This window comes from Purpureocillium takamizusanense, chromosome 3 (genome assembly GCF_022605165.1).
Source record: "Purpureocillium takamizusanense chromosome 3, complete sequence".
NCBI lineage: Eukaryota > Fungi > Ascomycota > Sordariomycetes > Hypocreales > Ophiocordycipitaceae > Purpureocillium > Purpureocillium takamizusanense.
In genome coordinates this window covers 1,950,109-1,970,603 of record NC_063070.1, presented here as the reverse complement: position 1 = coordinate 1,970,603, position 20,495 = coordinate 1,950,109, and the positions used below count along the sequence as shown (strand labels likewise).

At 57.6% G+C, this 20,495-nt stretch overlaps 6 protein-coding genes across 6 annotated transcripts; 4 read left to right on the top strand and 2 right to left on the bottom strand.

The window, feature by feature from the left end:
* Positions 1-611: 611 nt before the first annotated feature.
* JDV02_004178 (uncharacterized protein) lies at positions 612-2,228 on the top strand (the record flags this gene model as incomplete). Its single annotated transcript, XM_047985368.1, has 2 exons — positions 612-1,066; positions 1,139-2,228. The coding sequence occupies 2 exons, from the start codon at positions 612-614 to the stop codon at positions 2,226-2,228; spliced, it is 1,545 nt and encodes a 514-aa protein (XP_047841345.1).
* A 388-nt stretch (positions 2,229-2,616) lies between these two features.
* On the top strand, positions 2,617-3,339 carry JDV02_004177 (uncharacterized protein; the record flags this gene model as incomplete). The annotated part of the gene is made up of 2 exons (XM_047985367.1): positions 2,617-2,720; positions 2,814-3,339. 2 exons carry the CDS (start codon positions 2,617-2,619, stop codon positions 3,337-3,339), a joined length of 630 nt encoding a protein of 209 aa, XP_047841344.1.
* Positions 3,340-5,295: 1,956 nt separating this feature from the next.
* On the top strand, positions 5,296-10,914 carry JDV02_004176 (uncharacterized protein). Its single transcript, XM_047985366.1, has 2 exons — positions 5,296-8,633; positions 8,685-10,914. Exons 1-2 carry the CDS (start codon positions 6,266-6,268, stop codon positions 10,679-10,681), a joined length of 4,365 nt encoding a protein of 1,454 aa, XP_047841343.1. The 5' UTR covers positions 5,296-6,265; the 3' UTR covers positions 10,682-10,914.
* JDV02_004175 (uncharacterized protein) lies at positions 10,740-12,209 on the bottom strand. The gene is made up of 2 exons (XM_047985365.1): positions 11,342-12,209; positions 10,740-11,247 (listed from the first exon to the last, which is right to left on the bottom strand). The coding sequence occupies exons 1-2, from the start codon at positions 11,800-11,802 to the stop codon at positions 10,959-10,961; spliced, it is 750 nt and encodes a 249-aa protein (XP_047841342.1). The 5' UTR covers positions 11,803-12,209; the 3' UTR covers positions 10,740-10,958.
* Positions 12,210-12,784: 575 nt separating this feature from the next.
* JDV02_004174 (uncharacterized protein) lies at positions 12,785-13,326 on the top strand (the record flags this gene model as incomplete). The annotated part of the gene is made up of 1 exon (XM_047985364.1): positions 12,785-13,326. The coding sequence occupies one exon, from the start codon at positions 12,785-12,787 to the stop codon at positions 13,112-13,114; it is 330 nt and encodes a 109-aa protein (XP_047841341.1). The 3' UTR covers positions 13,115-13,326.
* Positions 13,327-14,601: 1,275 nt separating this feature from the next.
* JDV02_004173 (uncharacterized protein) lies at positions 14,602-16,453 on the bottom strand (the record flags this gene model as incomplete). Its single annotated transcript, XM_047985363.1, has 3 exons — positions 14,602-15,856; positions 15,918-16,118; positions 16,194-16,453. 3 exons carry the CDS (start codon positions 16,451-16,453, stop codon positions 14,602-14,604), a joined length of 1,716 nt encoding a protein of 571 aa, XP_047841340.1.
* Positions 16,454-20,495: the final 4,042 nt, after the last annotated feature.

Sequence of the window (20,495 nt, the reverse complement as noted above, 5' to 3'; positions counted from 1 at the left end):
AGCCTTCAAGGCTCAAGACTGCCCTCGCCATCGACTCGACCCTCGGGGCTCGCTCTGCCCAGCAGAATAAGCTATTTCAGGATCACCCCGCACGATCGCTCGGCTTGTCACCCCCGCGCCCGCACACACACGCACTGCCGTGCCTGTCGAGGGGCGCTGGCCAGGCACCAACCCAATCACACAGTCTTCACGGTCCGAGAGCCCGCCTCCCGTCGAGCAGCTCGCATCGTGATGCCACTAATAATTGCACAGCCGCGCGCTGGTGCTGACGGGTGGCTGGTTGGGTCTTGTTCAGCGCTGCTTCCTGCCGCGATTGATCGTCGTTGCCGTCGTTCCTTTGACCGCCGCTAGCTCGACTAACAACGCCAAGCGGCTGGGCCAGATGACGCCCCTTTCTCCAACCATCGGCGCCAGCTGACCTGGTGTCGCGATGCGCACACTCAGCCCCGGGTGGCTGACCAGCACCGCACCCCCATGTGATGATGCCAAGCGTGCGGCTATGGGATTATACATAAGAAAGGCATGAGAATCGCCTGCCACGACGGGCTGCCGCGCTGGGCTGAGCGTGTGCCTCTCGCAGACAGACGCCCGGCAGGGAGACGACCACCACCATGGACAGGGCCACCGCGTTCTACCGCTCGCAGATTGGCGGCACGGCCGTCATCAACTACTGCTACACGGACATGCCATGGCGGCTGTTCGTCAAGGACGTCTACTTCTTCTTCGTCTACATCTGGGCGCTGCCGTGGGTGCTCATGCCGGTTCGCCCGTGCGGCTCCGGCGAGCTCGACGAGCTGTACCCCAGCCTGCCGAACCTCTTTTGCATTGCCGTGCACTTTGTCCTCGTGCTTCTCCAGCTCGCCTTCATACTCGTGCTGCCGATCGGCATCTTCTTCCCCATCTGGACGGTGGCCGCGGCCGTGGGCGCGTTCCTGACGCTCAACTGGGCGCTGTGCAAGCTGCTCAATGGGTCGGAGACCACGTACCGCTCAGACGAAAAATACGCACAAGAGCGGCCAGAGCACGCGCATGAGCAGTGGGTGTTTCTCAACGGCGTGGCGGTTGGGTGAGTCTGGCCCACGCTCGTTTGCGTTCCTCTGCCCATCATCAATGGCTATTAATGACCGGCTGGTCGCAGCGAGCACTGGATGAAGAACAACCTCAACCGACTGGCGCTCACATTTGGACGCCCCGTGCTCGGCATTCACAACCGCACCTCCGGCATCATCTTCGACGTCATCGAATGCCTCGTCCAGCGCAACTTCACCTACGCGACGGCCGACGTGCGCCGGGCGTACAGAACCATGCGGGACGTGCTGTACGACCCCAGCAAGTCCAAGGTCATCTTCGTGCTGCACTCGCAGGGGGGCATCGAGGGCGGCCTGGTCCTGGACTGGCTGCTGCAGGAGACGCCTCAGGACCTGCTGGCCAAGCTGGAGGTGTACACGTTTGGCAACGCGGCCAACCACTTCAACAACCCGCACCGCCACGCCATCTCCCAGAGCCTGTCGCAGTCCAACCCGAGCGCGGCCATGGCTACCATCATGAGGGAGACGAGTTTCAGCAGCGCCGCGAGCAGTCCTGTCGAGAGGCGCAAGGCGAATGGAAAGGCAGATGGAAAGGGGCAGGCGCAGGCGCCACCGCCGCCGCCACTGTCGACCGAGTCGTCGCTCGCGTCATCGCGCACCTTGTCGGCCGCCAAGGACCGCGCCATTGGGCACGTCGAGCACTACGCCCACAGCACCGACTTCGTGGCAATCTGGGGCGTCTTGCACTTTGCGACGAACCGTGTCGGGTCGCCGCAGCTGCCGCGCTTCCTGGGACGCCTGTTCAGTCGCGCCAGCAGCCGCGGCGGGCACCAGCTCAACCAGCACTACCTCGACGGCATGTTTCCGCTGAAGCGAGACCCAGAGACGGGAAAGTTTGTGGGCGCCGACGAGGACAATGCCTTCATGGAGGAGGCGATTGAGCTGGGCAAGGAGGGCGCCGCCATGGACAACGCGCGGGAGGCGTTTGACATTTCGTACGCGGGCACCCAGGGGTTCGGGTCCGGCGACATCAGCACCCCGGTCGAGGTCCACGGCGTGGCCGACAGGAAGGTCAAGAGGCGCGAGGTCAAGGTCAAGGAGCTGAGTCGCCTGTGGATGTATAGGAACGGCCAGAGCCCCCACGAGATTCCACCAATGCTAATGACGGAGGGTGGCGTGGTGCGCACGGGGACCATCTAGATGAGCATCTCTCCGGCGGCGTGGGTCAGCGGGTGGTTCCGACTTTCGCATGGAGCAGCAATCGTCCATGGCGATGGCACCCCATTGCTGGGAACGGCGTTGGGAGAACTGTTTTGCCTATATCTAGGCGTACGAGAAGTACTGTAGCGTCTACTTGTTTTCGACCCTGACAATCCAGGTACGCAGCAATGATGGGGCGAGGTGCTCGAATCCCAATACGTACGTGCGTTACCGATGCGATGTGCCGAGAGCCACGTGCTTGTCAGGCGTGTTCCCCGCACACAGCATTCGATCCCGGACTATAAAATGGGAGTTGGACCGCTGTTAGGCCCCGGCGACTCGGCCGTCCGTCCGTCCCACGAGCCCCCGCACGCCGCCGCAAGTGAAAATGACGAAGCCGGACAAAGCCGCCGTGCTGGATCTCGACAAGTGGCCGGCGGCCCAAAAGTTTGTGTCGCGATGTGCCGAGTTCTTTGACGAGGTCAAGAATCTGTAAGTGTTAACTCAAAGAGGGAGAGGGGGGGGGGCGGAGGCGTGAGAGGAGTCGCGGCTGATGATGGGATGATAATGGGGGCCGCGGACCAGAACACCGGGCAAGGACCTCGAGACGAGGCTGAACCGCGACTACGGGCCGGGCAACGCGTACTACGACGACTTTTGCGCGTACATCAAGCAGGGCCTCGCCGAGGGGTGGGTCGCCGAGACGGAGATCGCGGGCCCGCACTACCGGCGGGGCCGGATATCGCCGCCGACGGAGCGGACGCACTTTCTGAGCATCACGACGGTGTACATGGACGGCGGCGTCGTCGTCGAGGAGGGGACCAAGGTCGAGGACGAGGACGGGGACAAGGACGGGGACGGGGACGGCGTGCTGCGCGGGCAGTACCACCAGCACCCATACGGGGAGATCAACTGCGTGGTGGCGCTGGACGAGGGGGCGGAGCTCAAGGGCATGCAGGGCTGGCAGGGCGCCGGGTGGACGTCGCCGGGACCGGGGACGCACCACTACCCGGAGGCCCGGGGCGGGAGGCTGGTGGCGCTGTTCTTTCTGCCGGCGGGGAGGATTTCGTACGAGGCGACGCCCGAGATGGCGCAGCCGCACTGCGTGTGACGATGGATGCTTCGTCGTACTACCAAGTCAAGTTGACGGGTATGCAGTACGTTGGTATCTAAAACCGATAGATGATGTTGGGCTGGTGGGGGTTGAGCTCGTAAATCAGTTGGCTGGCCCGGGCTTTGCAACTACGAAGTACGTTAGTTAGCAGGCGCAAAGACCAACCTTTGCAACGTCGCGAAATGAGCATGACAAGGGGAGCTACGACTCCCCCGACGGCAGCCTGTCTGCCCATGGATACTGTTGAGATGTATGTGGCTCCAGTGGCAAAAGGGAGCCGACTCCACAGTTGGGAGCCACATTACATCTCTCATAGGTCTCGAGGCTGCGCACCGTTCCACAGATACTATGCGCCCGCGCGGTGTGCTGGGTAATATATCGGCGGCCCCCCACTGGAGCCCCGATCCGTCCCGGTGCTGGCTGGCGGGGGCCGGGCGGGCCTCTGGCGGAGAGCGGCGGCGAGAGGACAGTCGAGGACAGTGGAAGTGCCAAAGGCCAGGCAAACGCCAGGCAGCCATCCAGTGTTTCGCGACTAAGATATGCGTTGTCTACATACATAGGATGACGATGATGAAACGTCGCGACCGCGAGAAACGAAGCCCGGTACGGTGGGTGAACAATGAGGAGGGCACGCGACACGGCCGTTGGCTGCTCATTGCGTGCGTCGGGACTGGTCTGGAGCAGGCGGCCCAACGGCGAGGGCCATGTTGAATTACATATGCCGGGCTCTCCGTCCAACGAACACCGCCGTCGTACTGTATATGTATACACGTGTGCGGCGGCTTGCAACAAAGGGCTCGCAACGAGTTCCTGAAGAGGCCGCGGCGCCGCGATGAATGCATCGCAGCAACGGCCTTGTCAGACGTGCGGGGGACCAGGACGATGAGACGAGACTGATGTACCGGGATGCGTGGCGAAATCAGGGGGCGTCGCTCACCGGAGGCTAACGTTTCCACTGCTGCGGGTGGCCGAACGGCGGGGAGAGCCCGAAGACGATGCGAATGCGATATACGTACGAACGTATGATAGCAGGCCAGCCAGTGTGTGTGTGTGTGTGTCATGGTGCTGTAGGCAAAAAGGTGGCGTGCATTTGCTCGCTTGCTTAGGCATTGCCCATGGTCGCAAACCGAGTCGAGCTGGGCGGCCCGCTTGCGGTCAGGAGATGGATGTGCCGTGGATAAGGTAGTCACTGCGTGAAGCGCACCCCGCCTAACAAACATCTCGTCCCCTGGCTCACGAAACGCAACGAACAGACGGTACTTCGTACGTGCAGCACAGTACAGTAGTTGCTAAAGGTACCTTGCACCTATAAAAAGGGTTCACGCCAGCCGGCCGAACCCCTGTTCCCTGGTGGCGCTTGGAATAGGGGTTGGCCACTGAGAGCGTGTGAGGCGAGCCACCTCAGAGCTCACCGATCGCATCGCCGAGCGTCATTTGCACGTGCCGCGAATAATGAGGCACGGTTTGGGGAGGGCGTGACAGTCTCACACACCTACTCACTCACTCTGTCTCTCTCTCTCTTGACTGCCCAAAAATGTGAGACTGCAGACAGGTACTCCGTACAGTGATTGCCCAACAAGGGGGGGGGATTCCAGTTGCATTGCACACGAGGCCGTGTCACCACGTCGTGCACCCCAGGCCGCCACAACGCACGCTTGGCGGACAGACGTCGCAGTAGTACGTGTAGGTTACGTCGTAGCAGTGGCAGGCACCTGCATGCGGGCCTGAACTCTGATGCACGCCCGATGCATGCCTGCATAATAGCGAGCGTTTCAAGACGGCCGCGCTGCTCAGGTGTTTGCTCATCCATGTTTCCGCTCCGAGAGCGAGCCCGTGCGCGTGCGCCTGCCTACACGTACTTTCCCACCCGTGTGTGCATACTAGGTGTACTAAGGTACGATGCTGCGGTGAGTGGGTGCGTGCCGACAGCGCAGCATCGGTTGCATTTCTGAGGTGCAGGCGGACGCGGGTTGGTCAGTGGGAATCCCCTGGTAGTTACGTACTCGGTTGATGGTGAGAGGTGTCACAACCAGACAGACATTGCCAGGCATCACGATTCTTTGCACTCTATCGACGTGCCCCCCCCATCTTTCTTTGGCCCGATCCCTGGCAGGCCATCCATCTGTAAGTTACCCCTGGCGCGAGAGCGGAGGCGCTAGCACTGCATGCAGCGTAGCGTGGCCGCTGGAAAATCAAATTGCATAGGTCCGTCCCTACCGCCGCCATTCAGGAGACCCAAGACACCAAATCCTATCCTCGCCCGCGAGCACGGCGCCCGCAGAAGAAACGACGACGCGCCTCGCCGCAATTCACATTGCCATCTGCGTCGGCGTCGGTACCGGCTGATGAGGCCCTGAACCCCCGAACGAAACAGCGACCCTCCTTCGCACCGGCTCCCGCAGAGGAGAGGATCTCGCCGGCAGGGCACGACAAGCCTCCAGCTCCCGAGCGAGCCCTCCCGCCCCCTCCCCTTGCAGCTTCACCAGCACGCCCGCAGGAAGGCACCTTGCCACCCGCACGCCACGCCACGACCAACACGATCGCCATTCGGCCCCCGTTTCGCTTGTCTGCTGCCTTGGTCTCCCATCACGCCTCGACGGCCGCAGTCACAGTCGTGCCCGGCGGCGCCCCCTCCCCTTCCGCGCCCAACGCATCGCAAAAGGCGTTCGAGCGGAGCCGCACCGCCGCCACGCCCAGTGCCAGATTTTTTTTGTTGATCCAGCTCGCATACCCGACCGACTGACCGACCGACCGCCCCCAGCGCCCCCGTGTCCGCACCAAGAGTACTGTACGTACGTACGTACGTACCGCCCGCCCCGGGCGCGCGCTTTGCCGCTGTCTCTGCCTGCCTGCCGTCTGCAGCGACCCGTCCGCGCCTCGGCGCCAATGCTTTCTTTTTATTGCACGGCAGAGTCCCGACGAAATGGACCTCTCCGGTCAGATCCATCCGCCGCAGCCCTCACCCGCCGCCGACCCCAGGAACCGCGACTCCCATGACCTCTCGCTGTCGCCTCGCGATGTGACGCGCGACTCCCTCGTCGCCAACATGCTCCTGTCGCTCGATCAGTTCTCCCTCGCCCAGAAACAGGATCACGGGCCACTCAGCCCCGGCAACAACGTCGCGGGATCGGCCCCCTACGACTCAGGCGCCCGCGACGAGTATCCCTCCACCAGACGCTGGCCCAACGGCGGCGCCCGATCGTACGGCCCCGGCGCCGCCGCCAACGGTCGGGGCCACGAGCACTCGTACAGCTCCGACGCCGAGATCCCCGACGACTCGAGCCGCTACTCGAACCATAACTCGCGCAGCCGCCGCAGCAACAGCGGCTCCGTCAACTTCCAGGGCCAGTTCACCCGCCTCAACAGTCTCCGGGAGCCGTCGTATCGTACCCAGCCCGGCGCGACCCCTCCGCGCAGCGCGCACACGAGAGGCCGCCACAGCAGCAAGAGCAGCAGCAGCGCCAGCTTCGACGCCGGATACCCGCCCAGCGTCGCTGGCCAGCGTCACCAGCGTCGTGCGAGACGCTCCGCCAGCTTCGACATGTCCCCACCACACTCCCGCGGCGGTCAGCTTCACCAGGTGCCCGCCTCTTCTCCCTTCCGCGTCGACTTCCCAGAGACCTTTGTCCCCATGGACGACGACGACTATTACAGCGCCGCCCCGAACCCTACCGTCCCCAGCGGGCCACGCCGTGAGCCCTCGAACCTGCCGATTCGTCCTCCGGCGGTGCCTGAGTCGGTCGACGGGCGTAAGCTCGAGCGTCGGCGGAGCACGAGCCGGTCGCTGAAGAGCGTCTCGGCGCGTAGTAAGCGGACGACGTCGGCGGCGGCGGCGGCAGCGCCTGCCGTGGCCAGCGAGCACGACTCGGCGCCCGCCCCAAGTGTCGGTTACGGCAAGTCCAAGGATGCCGATCCTCCTGTGTCCGTCCCTGCGCAGACAAAAGAGAGGCCAGGCTTCTTCAGACGCGTCTTTGGCGGTGGATCGTCCAAGAACAGCAGCAACAATAACTCAACGTCCAACGGCGCCGCTCTGGATCAGCGGTCGCACGACAAGGCTCGGCAGCAGCAGCAGCAGGCCAAGGCGGCCACGGCCCCTCCGTCGAGGGACACGTCGTCGTCGCATTCGCATCACCCACCTCTGCAAAAGAAGACGTCGTCTTTTTTCCGCCGCCGGAAGAAGTCGATTGTGGACGAGGTGTCGCCCGCGGAGGCGGCTCCGCCGATGCCGCCCCTAGACCAGCTCACCCTGCGTGTCAGAGAGGCGTCCGCAGTCGCCCACGACAGTCCGACGAGCAGTCTGCGCAACGTGATGAATCCGTATCTCGAGGGCTCGAGTGCGACAGGACTGGGTCTCGCCGGCGTGGCGACATCGTCGCCCCTTACGGACGCGACAAGCTCTACCGCAGATGGATCGCAGGATGGAACACCTGGCAGACAAGAATTCAAGCGAGAGTTTTCGCCGGACTATGAGCCCGGCCCGAACGCCCGCATTAGAACGGTCGATTCTGGGGCGCAGGGGGCGCGGACCGGCGAGGCTGAAGCACTGCCCACCCCTCAGCGGCCCCCGAAGGCATTTGAAACCAGGAACAACTCCTTCCTCGACCTCGATGGAGCCAGCGACAACGAGGCGCATTCGCCCCACCAACGCCGCAGGAAAGCTCGAGACGTCGGCACCGCTCAGGACCCCGCAAGTGCCTCTTCGACTTCCGCGGCTCGCTCGACGGACGCAGACCCGGACGCGACCGTTCGTGCCAAAAAGTCGCCTGTCGCAGACGCCGACCGCGATCCTAGCCGGCCCAACCTCGGATTGCCAATGGAGGGCGTCCGGATCGCAAGCTTCGCGTCCGGCTCGACCGAGACGGACTACAAGACGGCCCCGAGCGCGCCGCCCAGCGTCCTCGTCGAGGGCGCGCCCGAACCCAGCGGCAAGGGGCTCGCGACGCTGAAGTCGATGCAATCCTACAAGTCACTCGACGAGCCCGAGTTCGTCGTGGGCGACCCGACGGCGGACGACCGGCAAAAGGCACAGCAGATCTTTGACGGTGGCGAAGACTTCATCCAAAAGGACAAGGCGGCCTCCTGGATGGGAGAGGAGGGTCCGGTCCGCCAGCGGACGCTGCAGGCGTACATGGAGCTGTACGACTTCCAGGACCACAGCATTCTGGCGGCGCTGCGGAGCGTCTGCGGCCGTCTGGTGCTGCGCGCCGAGACCCAGCAGGTCGACCGCATTCTCGTAGCCTTTTCCAAGCGCTGGTGCGAGTGCAACCCTCGACACGGATTCAAGGCGACAGGTCCGCTGTTCCCTCTTCCTCGCTGCTAAACCGATACTGACGCATGGCCAGACGTGATTCACATGATTTGTTACTCCATTATGCTACTCAACACAGATCTGCATCTAGCCGACATCGAACAAAAGATGACACGCAGCCAGTTCATCAAGAACACCATGACGACGATTACACAGGCGGTACACGAGTCGGCGCCTGATGCTTTTATGCGCCCCAGCATACTGCCGGAAAAGAACGCCCTGCTGAGTGAGCACGGCCGCGATTCACCTGACCTGGACCGCTCCAGCCGCAGACGCTCCTTGCGCCCGCCGCCCCGCTCCGAGTCGCGCAATGGCGACGACGCCGGCCCTCTGGTGAGGGCGCCGTTTCACGGCCACAGGCGAGCGTGGGAGGAGCAGGTGGAGTTTGTGCTCAAGGCCATCTACGCTTCCATCCGCGATGAGAGACTGCCCCTGTTCGGCGCGGAGCCCGACAGGGCGCCCGGCGTCGCCCCGTCCCAGAGCGGGCTGTCCGTCATGGGTATGCTGAAGCGGAGCCCCAGCGTGCTGAGCAAGGCGCCCTCGGAGACGCAGCTGTCGTCCCGTGGACGCGTGGCCGACGGCAGCCGCACAAGCGCCTCGCGGTGGGCGTCCAAAAGCCGCTCACGACCCGGTATCGGACGCAACGGCTTCTCATCCAGCCGCACGAGCTTCGACGACGGCAACTCGGTATGGAGCCCGGCCATGTCATCGGCGACGTGGAGCCGCTACTCGCTCGGCCGGACGCAGGGCTCCATGTCGCAAGACTCGTTTGGCACGATGCCCCGCGGCGACTATCAGCAATCGATTGGCTTCGCCAACGCGCTAAGCCAGGCCATATTCCGCGACGAGGATGCCGCGCATGGCGACGACGCGCCCTCGCTTCTGAGTGCCGACCTGTCGACGCAGCTGCTGGAGGACGAGTCGCTGGAGCTCGCCGGCCCGCCGTGGGTCAAGGAGGGCATGGTGATGCATAAGCACCACTTGGACGGCGTGGGAAAGCGCGCCAAGGAGCGCAACTGGGTTGAGGTCTTTGCCGTCATCCAGAAGGGGCAGATGAGCCTCTTCTCGCTCTTCGCCACCAAGTCGCAGCGCGTCAAGAACCGCGGACGGGGCGCGGGGGGCAAGCCCAACGGGCCCGTGGGCGGCGGCAACTGGCAGGACAAGGCTCTCAGCCTGGGCACCTTCAACCTGCGCCTGACGCTGGCGTCGGCACTTCCGTCGCCGGGATACTCGAGGACGAGGCCCCACGTGTGGGCCCTGAGCTTGCCGACGGGCGCGGTCCACCTGTTCCAGGTTGGCACGCCCGAGATCATGCGCGAGTTCGTCAACACGGCCAACTACTGGAGCGCGCGCCTCAGTACGCACCCGCTGGTCGGTGGGATAAGCAACATCGAGTACGGGTGGAGCGAGGCCATCGCCAATAACGCCCTTGTCAGCGCCATCAACGAGTCGACGGCGTCGCTCACCGGCGGCGGCGGCGGCGGCATGGGCTCGCGGCCGGATAGCAGCGCTGCCCACCACGCCAGGAAGTCGAGCGCGGCCAGCGGCAGCTTCCGCGGCTCGAGCTTCGACCATGTCGCGGGGACATTCACCAACAACAGCGGGCGGGGCAAGCTGCCCGGGGACCGCGTCCACATCGCCGAGTGGACGCCGCCGACGCAGAGCATCCGGCCGAGCACCGCAGCCGAGGCGGAGCAGCTGGAGACGCTGAGCGCCTACGTCAGGAGCATCGAGAAGGACCTCCAGGAGCACAACAAGCTACGAAGCCCGATGCTCCTCGCCTTCACGCCCAGAGGCCACAACGCGGGCAAGGCGATGGCCAACTGGGAGCGCAAGAGCGCGTACCTGCTGCGGGAGATTGTCAAGTTCCGCACGTATGTGGACTGTCTGCAGCAGGCGGAGACGCGGAAGAAGGAGATATACACGGAGCGGGACCTGGCGCGAAAGGCGGCGCGGGGCGAGCTGAGCGACGGAGACATGGACGTCAGCGGCGACGAGGGGGAGGAGGGCGACGAGACGCTGAGGCCATAATGCCGCAGCGGACGCTGTGGTGGGGCGAAACCAAGAGCACGAACAGCGCGTCGGCCTTGCACTTTTTGTTTCCTTTCGTTTTGCCAATAGATACCCTCTGGCTCGGGCCCAGCGCACGGCCAGCCGGTGTTTTGCATGTATACTAGTAGCGGAGGCGCAGTTGGATGAGTTACGAAAAGACATGTACGGATACAGCCTGGACACAGGTTACATGAAAGCATCTTGACATCCCGTCACGGTTCCGCACTGGGTAATTTCTCCCCCCCTCCCCAGTCCCCTACATAACGCCCGCAATGGCAGCAAAGATTGCGGCGATGAGATGCGTGTCGACGATGCGTGGTGAGAGGAGGGCGGCACCGGCGGTGGACGTAGGCGCGGAAGTCGACGCGGTGTTGGTGCCGGTGCCTCCACTAGTCACGGGGCTTGTCGTAGGCGTCATCGAGGCGGCGGACGAGGCAGACGTCACGGTCCCTGAGGCGGTACTGGCGTTGTCGGTTGAGGACGCATTGCTGGCAGTGTCCGTGGCGGTCGCTGACCGAGTTGCAGAGCCGGGGATGCTCGTCGGGCTATGTATCAACATCCATCAGCACCGTGTGCGCGCGCTCCAAGGCCATCCATCCCACCATCATAACATAGCTCGCCGCCCTCGCACCGACTCACCTGCGGGTCCCCGTGCAAACAATTCCCGGCGCCAGACTCACGACGACTTTGCCGACAGGGTCATCGGCGCCGACGACGCACCAGGGCTGATGGAACTGGGCACAGCGGTCTGCGTAGACGCGCACGACCTCGGCGGCGTGCCCGCGGCACCCGGTGGCCGGGACGGCGTCGTCGCGGAGGCAGGCGGCGACGGCGCTCCAGGCGGGCCCGCGGACGGAGCACAGGCAGTCGCTCTTGTAGCGCGGCGCGGGGACGTCGCCCGGGCACGAGGTGGCGAGGGCGGCGGCGAGGCAGCGCTGGCAGGAGTCGGGGACGGAGGACGGGAGGACGCCGTTGGCGATGGTCGTCGTAGTGGCTGCTGCTGCTGCTGTGGTTGAGGCGGTTTGTGCGAGGGTGGTAGGGGTGAAGGAGAGGGAGAGGGAGACGGCGAGGGTGAGGATGGTGGTGAGGGTGAGCGGCATGGTGATCAATCACGGATCACTAATCACACAGATGATGACGGTGGTAGTAGTTTGTATCTCGATAGGTGGGTGCGCGTCACGCAGAAGCAAGCAGGCAAGCAGGCAAGCAACCAAAGGCTGGCTCAGGGTCAGGCAAAGGCGAGAGAGAGTCCTGTGTCTACGGCGTACGCGATGGACCTACGCTCGTTCCTTGGCGGCGGTCTTATTATACTTACGTTTGATCGCAGTGTGTGCCGAGTAGCGTGAACATAGGCCCAGCAGGATACGAGCCGGGAAGCCGATGGAGCGAGCGCACTCATCCGTTCGTGTTCGCGGGACTCTGTGGCAGATGCGCTAGCAGCTCCGCCGCTCCGGCTAATCGCGCGACCTTAGGTGAGCCGGGTGAGCTATGTAGGTGTGGTCGCGCGACCTAGGTAAGCTAGGCATCTCTATAGCGGAAGAGGAGGGGCGGCTAGTAGGCACCCTTAGATACTTATATTTTATTAGTCCTCGCGTCGTAAATAATATCGCGACTCCTAGCTTTAACTATTAGTTACGATCTTACTATCGCTAACCTTACCCTAATGCGCGTTAATAATACTTATAGAAGCTTCTTATTAAATATATAAAGTATACTAGCTTAAGTTAAGTAAGTATTACTATAAAGGAATATTTAGGCGTTATTTATTATAAAGCGCTTAATAGTCCCGTTACTTACTTAACTCGATTAATATTAATTCTATCGAACTTTATACCCTTTCTTAATATCGATAGATACTTCTTAAGCGATTATACTATATAGCGAAAAAGATACGTTATATATTATAGACCGATATAATACTTTAATTAAATAATTCTCGCTATAACGCTATAATAGATAATCGTTATCTTTAGAGTAGTGCTGTTCGCACAGACAGAAAAGTCTGGCCGCACAGACAATCCACTTTTTTTCTGGGCCCGCGCCCCACCCCCAGACCGCGCCAGCCATTTTTGGTGCGCAGGCATGGGACGAGACCGGCGCGCCGTAACGCACGCCGATATCTCAATTGAACTTCAACTGAACCACTATCGTCATAACGCCGCGCCGGCGCCGGCGCCTGCCACTGACCGAGGCAGACGAAGCCACGGCGCCGGCAGGGCCCAAAAACGCATTTCCGTTGTTTCCTCACGATGTCATGATATCGGAACCATGTTATTCCGGGCCGGGCCGGGCCGGGCTGGCTGCGAAGCCAAAGCTGCCGCCGCTCGTGATGCCGTTGACGGGCCCAAGCAGCCCTCCCCGCCCCCACCCGCGGCGCCGCCTTTGCCGCCCGCTGCCGTGGCCACCTCGTGATACCTCTCGGCCGTCTTCGTCTGCAGTCTTCTGCCCGTGGCCGCGGGCCCGCGATGTGGCTATTGGAGGCGCGTTGAGAGGCGTGGCCGTGATGTTGCCGGTCGTGCTGCTGTGTGGTGTTTTGCGTGGGCTGCAATGGGCTGCCGTGGGCGGCCCGCGCCTGCGCGCGCACCTTGTTCGTGTGGGGGTGGGGCGCGGGCCCAGAAAAAAAGTGGATTGTCTGTGCGGCCAGACTTTTCTGTCTGTGCGAACAGCACTACTCTAGAAGAATACCATACAATCGTTACCAACAAGGTACCAGATCCACGACTTGCCAAGAGCATCCCAGGTGCGCAGATTTGCGTACTAGAGTGTCAGACACGGATGGCAGAGATCCAAGGTTTAACAATGGCGAAGAGGGTATTCATGCTCTCTCAGTAAGCTCAAGGGATCCTAGATGACTCATTCTATTCTTGTCTAACGCGCCAAGTGAACTTCAATTTCTCTCGCGCCTATGCAAGGCGCACGCCGCAGGCCTTTTCTCGACTACATGTCTGAGACACTTGATTGATAGAACAGTTAATTTCTTGCTGCAGAAGGCTGTTAGGATTCATGTGGTTCCTTCTGTTGTTCGCCATTGGGAAGCTGTACGCAGATTCTTGGACTATTGCTGAACCGGCCGACGTGTCTCTCACAACACTGGGCAATGGCTTTGTGCTATACTCTTGTTGTAAGCTAGATATGTAAGCAGTCATTACAAAATCTAGTTTACTCAAGCTTAGGGGTTTAAGTAGTGCAGATTGAGATATCTAGCCTTTATGCCAATTAATTTTACGCGCTTAAGGACGGGAATCGCGTCACAGGACAATCGCAATGCTACCAGGCAGTGGCATTAAGTATCCCTAAGGTATAAACAGATCAAACCTGACGTCTCGGTCAGCGATAGGTCTCCGGTCGACGGCGTTTAACACACCAATCCCCTCCGTTCTTCCATTTCGACAATGATAATCTCCGCGGCCCAGTGGGCCTCGTCGTCGTTCAACCGAGCCTATTCGATAATAGAGTGGCAGGAGCTAAGATGCTACAGTACGTATATCTTCAAGGCTGCAGTTCTAGAATACTAAATTAGCCATAACGGCAAAGCAGCGGAGCACATCGAAGTCCATACTCGGATGTAAATATACAAGAACTTCTCTGCCTCGTTATGGAGGACTTGCGCTTTTATTTCTCGCAAAGACGCTATATCCCACAGTAGACTAATCAGGGCCCCGTCTCGAACGCAACAACTTATAATAGCGCAAATAGCCGTCGTAGTGGCGAAAAGTGGCTGGCGCTTCAGGTGCTCGCCACGAGAAATGTGACACCTATAGAACAGCTCGCGGAAGGAGAAGACTGGATACAACAGCTCGAAGTAAAGTTCGAGAACGTGGACTAATGTCGCCTGCGGTGCGATCACAGGTGCCGGCCAAACCTCCTCCCACATTAGACTAGAGGCTTGGTGCTAGGAATCATGCCCGGCACATCCGGCCATCGTTTCCGACGTTCCAAGCCTCGCTCCCCACGCCCTTAAGCGCGTAAAGCACGCTTTCGGGATCCCACTTGCGCTTGATGGCAAGCAACTTCTCGTAGCTAGACCCGTAGAAGGTCTGCTGCCAGTTCGGCTGCCTAAAGTCAGCCTCGTTTAAGTACGACCCGCTATCGGGCGTTACGCTCTCAATCTGAGGCATAAACTCCTCCGTCATGCGACGCTGCACGGCCTCCATCTCTGACCACGGCGCCGTTGTGTTCCAGTTCGTCATGAGCTGCAGCTGAATCAACGTAGAGCGCCAAACAGGGTTGACGGAATTGTTAGGGCTACCGGCGGGCTTATTAGAGTAGGCAGCGGCGCTGCCGATAGTGAGGATACCGTTGGCCGTAAGGTTGTTTACGGCACGGACGAAGGAGTTGCGGCTCGTCCTGTCCTCTAGAACCTTACGGGGGATTAGGCGTCCGCCGAACTGGTGACTCTCTACCTCGAAGCTTCCCTGGGGGAGGGGGCCCATATAGCGATCGTAATGGTCGCGATAAGAGAGTTCGCTATAGGTAACTGGCAAAGAGATCCCAATCTCGGTGAGAGCCGTAGTGAAGGGCTGCAGAACGACGTCGCGGACGTAAGCGGCGGTCGAGTTCCAGATAGTCACGGGCTTGACCTTTAGCATCTGCTGGTTCGTGTGAAAGGAGACCATGGCGCCATTATCGATCATCTTAGGCAGTAGCTCATAGAATTTAGCTACCGCAGCCTGGAACTTCTCGGGTGTAGTAGTAGGCGCAAGTAGCTGGAAGGCTGCACCGCCGACCGTTGCCGCCTTATGCGCGCGAATGGTGACTCCAACAACGACGCCGTAGTTGCCGCCGCCGCCGCCACTTAGGGCCCAGTAGAGGTCTGCGTTCTGGGTCGGCGACGCTGTGACGGTGAGACCGCTCGTCGTGACAACCTGGAAAGCCAACGTGTGGTCGGTAGCGAGACCGAAGGTGGTGCTGAGCGCAGAGTGGCCGCCCCCCTGGATGAAGCCGCCGGCGAGACCGACGGTCGCGCACTCTCCACCCACGACCGTGAGGCCCTGCTTATGCGCGGCCTCGACGATCTCATAGCCGAGGACACCCGCGCCCACAATGGCTGCCGGCCCCGTGTAGTGGTCATCCGTCCAGTCGACAAAGGACACGGTCTTGAGGCCCTGGGTCCAGATGGCGAGGGCACCGGCGCCGGTGGAGCGGCCGAAGAAACTGACCTGTCAATATTCGTCTTTTACGTTGTGTTTTGCAACCTGCAGGGAGGTAGACATACTCATGACCCGTGTTGCGGACGACGATACGGAGATTATGTTCCTTAGCAAAGCGCAGGGCGACCGCGACGTCTGCGGTGTTCTTGACCTTGACCGCGTAGCTGACGTAGTTTCCAAGCAGACAAGGTTTCGATCTATTGGTAAACGGATCGCAACTCTGGTTTGCAAAGTATGCCCCCATCACCGACGACGATGACGAAACACTGCAGCCCCAGGTTAGCCCTATTGCCCCGTGGTGAGTGATTTCTCGATGGATGGCATCTCCTGTGATAACGCACTGGGTGAGTGGGTTCTTCCAGCTTGCCTGCAACGCCGCGCACGCGGCAGCATCGTAGGTAGGGTCATGGCACGGCGACCCGATAGGCACCGTGGCGACGAGCCTTCCCCCGACGGTTGCATTAAGCTTTGCCCAGGTGCGATCCGAGGGCCAACAGGCGTCTCCCGGCAAGCACCGACATGACAGGGAGGTGCTCGAGGCATCGGCGAGAGCTTGGGCCGCGAGCAAGGCCGCAGCCTGCACCAGTGAGGAGAACTTCATCTTGTTGTCTAACGGAAAATGCAACTAAGCTCGAGAGGTCTGTGGTTGCTAATGTGCATGCACGGGCTCAAGCTGCTGCGCTACAGACTCATATATGTTTTTATTCTCGGCAGTTGCGGACAATTCGAACTCCTTTCTTGCTCCTTTCCGTAGACAGGACTCGACCCCCCGTCGGCGAGGCTATACAAGACGGCGACATGGCATTACTAATAGGTCGCATCGGAAATGGGCCTTCTTCTGTGCAAGCCGTCATATACCCTTGTCTTTATTGCATCTTTTATCGAGGCCGCCTTGTACCCGATGCGTGAGCTAACCGACGGTTAGGGGCACCGCCGTGACTCTTTGCCTCTCGAGCCTCTTGTCACATAAGTGGCATTGGCTGTTGCAAGAGGGCTTGTGCGACACTAGCATCTGGCGGGCTCTGTTGTCCGTCCTCGGTCTGCAATAAATTCAAGGCTCTCGACGTTGGCACAACACAGGCAACAGATGCCGGACTAGGGCGCCGGAATCTGACCGGGACTGTTCCCCGAGGACAGCTCCCATCGGCGAACCTGGAGGGCCGCGTGTTATTTCCTACAGTACGAGTAGAAGGTGCTGATCGGAACTGAATTAAACTAAACTATATTCCTATTCCGTTACAGCCACTACTGAAATACGGATTAACATCCAACCTGCCCCTGAAAGAGAAACATCGTCGCCGGCGAGTACGAAATTTTTGAAACGACAGCTATTTAAACGCGCCTAAACATGTTCCAAAAGGTCAATTGGATAGCCCAGTGCCCGTATATATTTAGTGATTAGTCGCTATATGTGCGTAGCGTCCGTATATACTGCTATTATTACTAAGACCGCATGTCCACCATGGCGCGGGGGAAATGCCAATGCTTAAGGCATCGTAGGGTTGAACTTCATGCTATATAGCTATCAGTTGGTGAAATGCCGATGAATGCGCTCGACTCCTGCCCCACGGACGCATAGCCCTTAGACGACGAATACGGATTACTCATATGTCGTAGCTGCCGCCGAAGCCAATAAAGCGAGTTTAAGCCGATTTGCGGTGCATGCATAAGATTGGCAAGAAATTCCGCAATTGTCTCTACTATATACAGTACTAGCGCGCTAAGAGAGTAAGGAATAGGGAAGGATGAGTTCTTGGCAAAAGGATGCTGTTTATAGGCCCCTTTTAGTCGGGCGCGATCCTCTCGTTAGCGTCGTCTGAGTAATGCGGGAATTGAAGCAGCCCTGCCAGCGCTCCTCTAGGCGGAGACGCGCCGCCCACTTAGAGGAATATGGGCCGGTCGCATTAGCGGACCCTACGTAACGCTAGAATACAATGCCTCCAGACATCTAGACTAAAACAATCTAGACAGGTTATAGTCTAGATAGGATGGCGCTAAGCGCTAAGGGCTTACATGATTGCCGAAGAGTCTTTAATAAGGTTAATAAATACGAATTAACTTAGTAAAAGCGGTTCTTAAAGCCTTAGTCGTTATGGTTGCCTCTCGATCTACAGATCGCTAACAATCTCGTGCCTCCTTGCATGAATCCCCGACAAGCAGACTCTTCAGTCCGGGCTCACACCCATAGAATCCGAAGCGAGATTCGATCCCTTATGTTTACTCATAAGCACTCGCCAACAAGGGACCCCAGGGCAAGTGCGCGAGTAGCTCCGTCACTCTGGCCGGTCGCGCGCTATGATTACTATAGGTCTAACCCTGCCGATTTTCCCTTATACTAGCGTCCCATAGCCTGCGACGGCGTGTTCCTATATACGCGGCTAAAAGAGAGGGGAGTAATGACCCGTTTACGGCATTAAATATATCTAATAGCATAATGTATCCTTACTTTAAATAGATTAAATACTATAAACGAGGATATTAGCCGATTTACGGTATTGTGTTAGGGCGAGAAAGATACTAAACCGCGGAGCGCTTTCCCTTCGTCCTCTTCCTGTCTCTGCCTAGCGCGCCGTAGTGCAAGGACTCCCGTATTCTAATCTATAAGCATGGTAAGAGATCAGTCAAGCTCTGATCAAATGGTCTTTAGCGTTAGATATCCGTATTTGCGATAATTCACAAAACTGTACGGTGATCCGCGGCAACGTAGGACACTCGTATCAATGAGGCATGCTTATATCTGAAGCATAAAATGGGGGCAAAAGAGTAAGTATTGTCGGCTATGACTGAAGAGGCGTGGGGAGCCCTCTCTAACTAGGAAAGCTTCCCTCTTTTATAGTTGTCCTTGTAGTCTTATCCTTATAGCCCCTTTTTACCCCTAGCCGTTCCTTCGGCCGTTTTTCGTCTTTCTCGGGCCGTCTCCCCTTTTTAGTGCCTTCTCTCACTAATACAGTATCTATATCGAAAACTTAATTAAGTAAATTATATTAATAGGCTTTAGAGGGAGCAGAAGCTATTATATATATTATTAGCGAGCCTCGGCACTAAGAAACTATATAAAGCAATAAAGCTATGATTTTCCTCGAGAGGGTTACTTTAGCCTTAAGACTTCCATTCTTTATTTAATTTAAAGGTCTATACTTTTTCTGTTCTTATCCTTACGGGCTTTACTCGGCGGCTATATTAATTATTTATTTATTTATTAATTTATAGACTATAAACGCTCTACTCGAAATGCTTCTAAGTCTTGCTTTCGTCCTATATAGCCTCGCTATTATAGCTAAACCTAGCCGAGCGTTTATAAACTCGGCATACTAGGTTTTTAATTTGGTTTGCTAATATCCTCCTAGGACGGCTCTTTAGAGCCTAGAAACGATGCGAAGTTGCTAGCACTCGCGAAAAATTTTTACTATGTCGCGAAACACTTAGATCTCCCTGTACTAAATTACACTATAAGAGATAAGAAACTAAACCATAAAGATAAGGACGCGCGAGTTCGATTTTGGGCCGCCCGAGCCTTAGGGCAGCTAGTGAATTTATTGGAGGCGACTATAGCAGGAGTGACAGCCTTTTTTAAAGACGAGAACCTGCTCTAGGTGACCTTAACCGAGGCGGCGGTAGCGTCGCTAGCGATAGCATTTATAGAACAGGACGCGCGCGTGCGGTCCCGCGCCGCCCAGATCCCAGTACACCAAACGAAATTCTCGGAGGCGACGTATCAGACAATTATCTCCACAGGGATCACAGTTAGCATCGTATAGATTGATGAGAATTATCTTAAGAGCTAGAGCTCTATGAGAAGCTGCGCGGGAACCGTGCAGCTCTTATACATAAAGGAAATCTATGCCAGTTTAGGCAGTCGTATACGGATAGATAGATGGATTTAATTACGCCCGGAGGGAAGTCCCTATAGGGCCTTAATACTACCTAATTAGCAATCTAGTTCGTTTAATATATAATACCTTAAGCCTAATAGATAAATTATTATATTACTTTTAAGCTAGCCTTATTATTCTTACTTCTATAATAGGCCTATTTAAAAACTAAGTTCTTTAAGTATTTAATATCCTATTCTTAGTAACTAAAGTATAGTCTATTATAGCTAAGGCTATTTTATTAATATTATTATATATTAAGGGTTTATACCTTAAATAATGCTAGTCGATTCTAGCCTTTTTATCGCTATTATAAATCTAATCGTTATATATATAGCCTATATATTTAGTTCTTATTTATTATTATTTAAGGTAGCTTTTACCCCCTAGAAAAAAGGATAGATTCTTAATCTTTATTTATATATACTTTAATAAGATTTTCCGCTATACTATTTAGTTTTTATACCGGAAAATAAAGTATTTTACTATCTTTATTACTTATCTATAATCGATTCTAATATAAAAACCTATAAGTCTATAAAAGATATACGATACTAGGATATTAGCGTAAGGAGTACTAAGCGGTAGAACTAAGGTACGTATTATATAGTAAGCTATATAAGTTACTTAGCTAAACTTATTATATATAGAATATATATAGTAATAAGTAAGATATTAAGTATTTTATAATTAAATATAAGAAAGTAAGAGCTAGTTTAATAAAGCTTAATAAATAACGTTAAATTTAAAGACTATAAGGTATTAGCGGTC